At 42.4% G+C, this 9,315-nt stretch overlaps 1 protein-coding gene across 1 annotated transcript; it reads left to right on the top strand.

Annotated features, from left to right (window-relative positions):
* Nucleotides 1-6,131: 6,131 nt before the first annotated feature.
* LOC103443277 (probable L-type lectin-domain containing receptor kinase S.5) lies at nucleotides 6,132-8,389 on the top strand. Its single transcript, XM_008382095.3, has one exon. The coding sequence runs from the start codon at nucleotides 6,263-6,265 to the stop codon at nucleotides 8,243-8,245; it is 1,983 nt and encodes a 660-aa protein (XP_008380317.2). The 5' UTR covers nucleotides 6,132-6,262; the 3' UTR covers nucleotides 8,246-8,389.
* Nucleotides 8,390-9,315: the final 926 nt, after the last annotated feature.

Here is a 9,315-nt window from a genome sequence, read left to right on the forward strand (position 1 = left end):
CATCACCTGGTTGATGGTACGAAGGTGAGTTCCTTCATCACATTTCATCACCAGGTTGGTGGCACGAAGATCAATTCCTTCTTCATCTAGTTGGTGCTAAGAGTGGCATGTTGCCAAATAATATTAGAGTACAGGCTGTACATTTCATCACCTGATTGGTGGCACAAAGGTGAGTTCCTTCTTCACCTGGTTGGTGATAAGAGTGGCAAGTTGCCAAATAATATTAGAGTACGGGTTGTACATTTCATCACCTGGTTGGTGGCACGAAGGTAAGTTCCTTCATCACCTAGTTGGTGAGAATAAGGGCAAGGTGCCAAGGCACATTGGAAGCATTTATGTTGAAGCTTTGACCCCGAGTGTTTCATTGCTAAGAATGTAAGAGGATTAAGACCGAGTTGTCTAAATCACCTCTTTATTGAATTCATGCCAAATGGTCTTTGTTACATAGGATGCTGAACGGCTGAAGCTTAACACTTGTACAATGTGAGTTTACTTGTAATAGTACTTCAAGTGATCAGCGTTCCATGGATGGCTAAGGGTCTTGCCATTGGAGCTTTTAAGCTTGTAGGAGTTAGGGCGACTGATGCCAATAACTTCAAACGGTCCATCCCAGTTTGGACTAAGTGTTCATTCACTCAGGACTCTGTCGCAGAGTAATCTTTTCTTCAATACCCAATCCCCCACTTTGAAATAACGAGGTTTGACCCTTGAGTCATAGTAGTTGGAGATTCGCTGCTTGTAGGCGACATCCCTTAAGTGAGCCTAGATGTCTTTTGAAGTTACTGGTTCCTTCATGTCGAGGATTGTTTGGATCTTCTCGGGATTAGCTTCAATGCCTCGTTGGCTAATCATGAAGCCCAAGATTTTGCCAGAGCCTACGCCGAAGGCACATTTGTTGGAGTTCAATCTTCATTCGATACCTCTTCAGAATGGTGAAAGTTTCAGATAGGTTGGTGATGTGTTGGTCAACATGTTTGATCTTGACTAGCATATCATCAACGTAAACTTTCATGCTCTTCCGAATCTGTTCAGTGAACATTGAATTGACAGTCTCTAATAAGTCGTCCCTGCATTCTTTAGGCCGAAGGGCATGACTTTATAGCAATATAGTCCCCTGTCAGTAGTAAAGGCTGTGTGTTCTTGGTCCGGAAGGTTCATGAGGATTTGGTTGTATCCTGAGTAAGCATCCATGAAGCTCAGGATTTCACACCCTGTTGTAGAGTCTATAAGTCTGTCAATGAGAGGAAGAGGAAAGCTATCATTCGGGCATCATTTGTTTAGGTCAGTGTAGTCGACACACATTCTCCACAAGACCTTTTGGAGCATGAGACTTTCTTTGGTCTGACTTTTTTTAACAATGACCACATTTACTACCAATGTTGGGTAATTGACTTCGCAGACGAAGCCTATGCCTTTGAGTTTTTCAACTTCTACCTTCATTGCCTTGTACCGTTCAGTGTCATAAGATCTTCGCTTTTGTCTCATTGCTTGGTCTTGGGGTCAATGCTTAAGCGATGACAAATGATATTGGGAGAGATGTCTGGCATGTCCTTGTATGACCAGGCAAAGACCTTAGTGTTCTATTGTAAAAAAGAGATCAATGCCAACCGAATGGGTGGTGACAAAGTGGTGTCAATCTTCACCATTCGATCCGGATAATCTTTTGAGATAGAGACCTTCTCCAACTCTTCAGCAGGTTGTGCTTGCTGGGTGAAAGAGTCATCTCGAGGATCGTCAGGTTGACTGTTGCCACCGTGAAGATCCAAGTTGGCTTCGTTTGGGCTGGTCTTTATGACTTAGTCATGTATAGAAAGGGTTTCCTTGGGCACAGGCAGATGTTGTTGCTCGACCGAAGTGTTGTAACATGATCGTGCACTAAGTTGCTCTCCTCTGATGTAACCATTGCCATAGGGGGTTAGAAATTTCATCAACAACATATGTGTGGATACCGTTGGGCAATCAACCACCAGGAAGTTAGTGGTAATGGTAGCTGTGTAAGGGCATGTACCAATGGTGAAAGGTAAGTGTATGCTTCCTAAAGGTTGCACGATATCACCAGAGAAGCTTATCAGAGGAGAAATCGAGCGATCGAGTAAGTGTTCAACTACATTAAGTGCCCTGAAAGCTTCAGCAAACATGATATTGACCAAAGCCCCCGTGTCTATCAAGATTCGTCGTACTTCAAAGTTCGCTATGTGAGCTTCCACGATCAGTCGGTCATTGTGAGGGTAGATGATACCTTTTTCTTTCTCAGGGTAGAAACATATTGGATCCTAGTTAGGCTTTTGAAACTTGCCTCCCCTGATGTCTTCCACGTGAAACACTTGGTGGCCAGGCCTTAAAGCTCGTTCGCTATTTTTCATGGCCCTGTTGGAAGATTTAGATATGGGTGTGCCGCCACTTATGGAATATATCACATTCACCTGGCATTGGTTACGGTTACCCTTTTGAGGGTGAAGGAGGAATTGATCAATTTTTCCTTCACGTGCCAAAGCTTCAATATGATCACGAAGGGTGATACACTTCTCGCCGTCATGACCGTTATGCTCGTGGTAGCAGCAAAATGTGCCCGTGTTTTTAGTGGGCTTGTAATCTGGGTGCCTCGACTTTGGCTTCGGTACCAGGTGTGCTATGCTGGGGTAAATGGCCACGCATGTGGCGTTCAAAGGTGTGTATGCCTCATACCTCGAGGTAGGGCTTGTCCTGACACGTGCTTGACCCGCTGTGTTGACTGCCTGGGGTCGGGGATTATCGTGGCGATACCTTTAGTTATCGCAGTAATGTCCCTTACTCCTTTTACTAAAATGAGACTGCTGAGGATGGAAATCTTTCCTTTTGCCCTGAGATTGATATGTCTGTTGACTTGGCAAAGTATTAAGTAAGGCAGGGGGAGGCACCGCTGCCGTTTGGAAGGTTGAGGTTTTCTCATTTTGGTGGGTCTGGCTTCCACTCCCCACTTGCTGATAGGGGATGGTTGTTGGGGGTTTCTCTTGGTATGTCCTTGCCTCGACAGAGGCATGGTTATAAGCCTGCGCCATCACCTCAGAGTAAGTCTTCCAAGTGTTGGCTTTGAGGGCTTTGAGGGCAGTCTTGTCGTCTGCCTCAGCACATCGGGAATACTCATGGCTAAAACAGCCAGCATACATACGTAATGACTCGTCTGGATTCTAGCGAATAGTGTATAAGTCATCCGTAGAGTGTAAGCGATCGGTCTGGAAAATATGTTGAGAAACAAACAGTTTCCTCAATTCCTCAAATGAGTTTACCATCTCAGGTGGAAGACGGCAATACCAGTTTAGAGTTTCGCCAGAGAGGGTGGAAGGGAAAAGAAGACATCGCTCTTCGTCGGTGTGCATCTGGTATGCCATGGTGAACTCAAAGAGGTTAAGGTGTTCAATCGGGTCCTCCTTTCCAGTATAGAGTTGCAAGCCAAGCTTCTTCTTTGTCTTTGCTTGGAGGGGGTGTTGAGGATCCTCCTTGTAAGAGGGCCAGGCCTAGGTTGGTTCCAATCAGGTATCTCAGCTTGTCGTTCAGCCTTCAACTTGTTTACTTCCTTACGGAGCTGTAGGACAAAGGGGTCCTGAGTGGAGTCATGTACCACTGGAGCTTTCTTTTGTAAATCTCCATCTCCTCTTGGAAGTAGGAAGGTTTGATCAAGAGCATGTGATTTTTCCCTGGACTCGCCGTACTGACTTCCAAGGTATGTCTGTCAGAACATCTCTGAGTCCCCTATACTTTCGTGTTTCTCTACGACTTGTTGCCCTTTCCCCAAATTGGTAGCCGGCCTAGGACATGGAAGGGGACCGAGTCTTTCAGAGACCTTAGGGTCATTGATCTTTGAGCTTACATGGATGAGATTGTCTCGACGTTGCTTTAGGAAGTCTCGACAGTCGCGAAAGACGGTTTTCGATCCTTCCACTCCTTCTGTAAGGAGGTGCATTCTTCCACTCATCATGCTTCGGGTCAAAGCAGTTAGGTTAAGAGAAGTATCATGTTGGTCGCCATTTCGATGAGTAGCTCGCTCCTCAACAGGAATACCCATGTCGAGGGCAAATGACCCTCCGTGTTGTAGGGCACCCAATTGATGGTTAACTTCCACAAGGGTGTTGAGTTCGTGTGTTTTAGTATATCTAGCCTCGTGGAGCATCTCGAAGACTTTCTCATACTGCTTTTGGAGGATCTCATTCTTCATCGCTATCTTGTTGTTCTGAGCAGCCAGCTCATCGACTTTAACCTGAAGAGCAAACTTCTTTTGTTCCTTCTTTCGTTGCTTCGCACCAGGTGCAAGAGGGGTGTCATTCTGCGTGTTGTGGCTTCCTTGGCTCCCCATGTTGGAGAGGGATGCCTGGTTAAAAGAGAGTGTACGAATGGTGGAAACCAGCTTGACAAAGCTGAAGATAGTGGGAATAAGTGTCGTTCCCACAGACGGCGCCAAATGTTGATGCACAAAATCAGTGAGGACTTTGGTACAACAGAAAGTGTTAAGTTTGTGACCTTCGCTAGATTGCTCCGGTCACTAGTGTGGATAAGTATGTAAATGGATAGAGACAGGGAAGCAAACATAAGATGTACGTGGTTCACCCAGATTGGCAACGTCCACGAAGTAGAGGAGTTCTCATTAATTGTGAAGGGTTTACCAAGTACACAGGTTCAAGCTCTGCTTTTGTGAGTACTAGTGAATGATTTAGTACAAATGACATTAGGAAATATTGTGGGAGAATGATCTCCTTTTATAGAAGAGAGTTTCTAGCTTTGTTCTGATATTGACATGTGTTGTGTTGTGATTGGCTTCTGATGTTGACACGTGTCGTGCTATGATTGGCTTCTGATGTCGACATGTGTCGCGCTGTGATTGGCCTCCTGGTTGGAGGGAAACTTTTATGGGTCCTTAACGGTATAACGTTGATCGGTGCTCAGTAGTTTCGGGATTGGTCAAGTACGGTACAAACAAAGCTAATACGTTATTCAAACTCAAACCGTTAAATTAATGGGTCACCCGTTAACACCCGTTCACACAAATCTACTGTTTAAATTAATGGGTCACCCGTTCACACAAATCTACTGTTTCACTTTGACAAACAAAAATCATAAAAATAGGTGAAACAACAAGAGGGGAAAGCATCGGGCTGGATTACTCTGTTTCTCTGACCATATGACATGATGACTTAAATAAAGTAGTCATAACAAGATTAGTATGTTTTAACCAACAAAGTGGAGATTGTGTGCTGCTAAACCAAATGATCGTGAGTAAGAGTACTTTGTCTAGTTGTTAGTCTGTTACAAGATCACTGTCATTGTGGCATCCTGGTAAACATAAGTCTTTTTCCTGTTACATTTACATGATTAACATTCATCTTGACTTTACTTTTTCCTCTAAATTTTTTTTTTCACCTTCTTCCTTATGAGTGAACTTTCCTTGTAAATTTCGTTAGGATAAAAAACAGGTTCATAAGTATAAAAAATGAAGAGAGCTGTTATTCCCACTCCAATGTCTTATCTTCTCACTCACCTTTTAATAAATTTTTTAATTACAAATTTGTCAATTTGTAATATGACTAATAAGGACCTTAGTTACCCCCTTTTGCATTACTTTTTTTTAATTAAAAAGAAAAAAGAAAAGTTTGGGCGTGATAACTCTCACGCTATGTTTAGACAATTTGTCTCCCTTAAACCCTAACTCATCATTCTCATCTCCTTTCATTCTGAGAAAGCAAAAGAATGAACTTAGAAGATGATGTTTCTATGGACGAAGTAGATGATTATGTTTCCGTCGAAGAGGTAAAAGAAGAGGTAAAAGATAATTTTATGTGGGTCATCTTGATTTGTCGACATCGTATAATTGAAGCATAGCTCTGTGACTTTTTATCTCTAAGTATATATATATATATATAAAGGGTTATTTTAGGAATAATAGTGGGTGAGAAAATAACATTTTAATTTTTTAACTTTTTATGGTGGGTGTAAATATAACGTGGGTGAGAAAATAAGACAAGGAGGTGGATCTAGCAGCTCTCAAAATGAATTCAGTTACCCCAGTTCTGTTGACTTTTCAATCCTCAAGTAACCATCATGATGCTAAATAATATGAGCAAAATACAATTCTCGATCGACGTCTCTTTCTAGTACAGGTCATTAAACTGACCTCAATCAGCTTAAATATATTGCAAAACTGTGTCCTCCTCCTACTTGAATTTTGAAATTAACCCTCACCTTCTTCCTTGGATTTCTTTCGATCTCTCGAACTCTGTACCAGAAAACCTTCATGAGTAGGATGCAAGTTTCTTCGATGCGAAGGTCTGCAGTCCTACTAGCCCTCTTGCACTTTTGTGCTGTTAATCCAGCAAGAAGCTTGAATTTTAGCTATACCCCATTTCGAGACCACATTAATGATAAGGATTTTCTATTCGAAAACTCTCGTATATATTTAAACGCCGTCCAGGTAACTCCTGATGTTAGTAACGAGGCCTCCATCATGAACCAAGCTGGAAGGTTTTTGTATAAAAAACGATTCAAACTTTGGGGGAAAGGCAAAGCTTCTTTCAATTCTACCTTTGTACTTAAAATCGATCCCAAAACCAATCCAAGTGGTGAAGGCTTGGCGTTTATCTTAACTGAAAGCCCCACTCTTCCGGAGAACAGCGAGGGTGAATGGCTTGGAATTGTAAATGCAACGTCAAACGGATCTGCTAAAGCTAAAATAGTTGCAGTAGAATTCGACACAAGAAAGAGCTACGCAGAAGATGTGGATGACAACCATGTGGGGTTGGACATAAACAGCGTTTACTCGATTCAACAAGTGCCTTTGCTTGGCTATGGTGTTAATCTATCAAGCGGAACAAATTACACAGTGAGAATTGAGTATGCCAACCAGAACATCACAGTCTTTGTTTCCCAGACCAATGAAACTAGGGAAGGAATGGAGAATGCTCTAGTTTTGTTTTACACTGTAAATCTCTCTGCCTATCTTTCGCAGGAGGTCTATGTCGGATTCTCAGCTTCCACAGGCAATAAGACTCAGCTAAATTGCATCCGGTCGTGGGAGTTCAACTCTTCGCATATAGATGAAGATTCAAACCTGCTGTGGGTTTGGATTATGGTCCCAGTAGTAGTACTACTTTTGGTAACTGGAGTTTCTTGTTACTTCTTCTGGACAAGGCGAGGTGAAAAGGAGGATGTGCTTCCGAGGATTCAAGATGAGATCCAAACAACTTCCATGGCTCCAACAAAATTCAAACTGAAAGAACTTCAAAGAGCAGCAGGCAGATTCAATCCCAAGAACGAGCTCGGAAAAGGTGGCTTCGGAACCGTCTATAAGGGACTCCTGGGAGATAAAGAGATAGCAGTCAAGCGAGTCTCAAAGAATTCGCGTCAAGGCAAGCAAGAATTCATAGCAGAAGTCACCACAATCGGCAGCCTTCGTCACAAAAATCTGGTCAAACTAATTGGATGGTGCTACGAAAGCCATGAGCTTCTTATCGTTTATGAGTTCATGCCAAATGGAAGCCTAGACAGATTTGTATACAGGGACGAGAGTCTTGGCACGGAGATGGGCAAACCAACACTGAGCTGGGAAAGAAGGCGCAGCATAATATTTGGAGTTGCTCAGGCGCTAGATTATCTTCACAATGGATGCGAGAAGAGAGTGCTTCACAGAGACATCAAAGCCAGCAATATCATGTTGGACTCAGATTTCATCGCGAGGCTGGGAGACTTTGGGCTTGCGCGTACCATTCAGCAGAGTAACTTGACTCACCACTCCACTAATGAGATTGCAGGAACGCCAGGCTACATGGCTCCGGAGACATTTCTTACTGGAAGGGCCACTGTTGAGACCGATGTTTATGCATTTGGTGTTCTTATGCTAGAAGTTGTCTGTGGACGAAGGCCTGGTAATCAAAACGAACAGAACAACTACAACAACAGCATAGTGTATTGGCTGTGGGATCTTTATAGCAGAGGAAGGATCCTTGAAGCTGTTGATTCAAGAATGGATGGAGACATTGACGAGGATGATATGGCATGCGTGCTGATGCTAGGGTTATCGTGTTGCCACCCTAACCCACATGAGAGGCCATCTATGAGAACCGTCCTTACGGTTCTTACAAGGGAAGATGATCCGCCAGCTTTGCCCCAAGAACGACCTGCTTTTGTGTGGCCAGCCATGCCTCCATCATTCAAAGACGATACAGAATCTAATGTGGCTGAAGGTCAAATGAGTCCACTCACAGACCTCAGCGGAAGATGATAAATTAATATAAACAGATCAGAAATCAAGAAAAGCCTTGGTCTTCTGGAAGTGTAAATCTGTAACAGAAATAAATAGTGTGTGTATGTGTTATGCTTGTTCATTTGTATCGTATCACGCAAGTTAATTAGTCATAGAAGTTTTACTGAAGCACTTGATTTACCCAAAACCCCTCAGATTTACGCTTCGTTCTTGTATTTATATCCGCTTACGAGAAGCCAAGGGCTCCTTTCCCTGCAGGCTGCAGACAATGCTACACTAATTATAACCTTCGCATGCATGGCATATATAAGAAACTTGATCTATGCAAAAAGGGAGGAACACATATCTGAGCTCTGTTGCAAAGCACATGTAGGTTTCCGAAGGCAGCTTCGAAAACCTTCCTCATATTTTTAGAGTTACCTCTAAATTGATGCAGTACAATACAACACGATAATATGTTTCAAAGTGAATGCTCAGAAAAGAGAAGTTATCAGGGTTCAATTCGTGGCGTACTATACTATGAGAACGCAAGCACTCCACTTGATGAGAAATTAACATGTATAACCAAGAAGGCATACAAAATTTAAAAAAAAAAAAAAAAAAAGGCAAATTCTTGGTTGAAGGTTGCATAAAAGATTACGAGATTAAGACAATTTTACATGAAATAAAAAAACATCCATATACTGCAAGTGTACAAACACAAACACCAACGAAATTTTCAACCTGCCATTGAACTGCAATGAGATCGAAACTTATTAAGCTATCCCGGACACCTCATCTGTTATCAAGGATGCTAAAAGCCTAAAAGCCCGTACGTTAAACTAAAATTCATCCCAAACTGGCTACAATTTCAGTGGCATGATCGACTGATAAAAAACGAACGACCAGCAAGGTAGGCACCAACACTGCAGATTTAGATTAGGGAACTTTAACGAAAAGCTCCCGGTACTGTTTACTTTAACGAAAAACCACATTTTTACACTAAAAAGTCAATCCTGGTACTATTCACTTTACCTTTTATTTTGTCTTTATCGTTAAAACTCAAAGTTTTCAAATCATTTTCATTAGTTTTCCTTTTAGATTATCCT

Source organism: Malus domestica, chromosome 12, assembly GCF_042453785.1.
Source record: "Malus domestica chromosome 12, GDT2T_hap1".
NCBI classification, from domain to species: Eukaryota; Viridiplantae; Streptophyta; class Magnoliopsida; order Rosales; family Rosaceae; genus Malus; species Malus domestica.

Excerpts from the sequence above, each read along its gene's own strand:
- LOC103443277 (XM_008382095.3), top strand. The coding sequence starts at position 6,263 with ATGAGTAGGATGCAAGTTTCTTCGATGCGAAGGTCTGCAGTCCTACTA.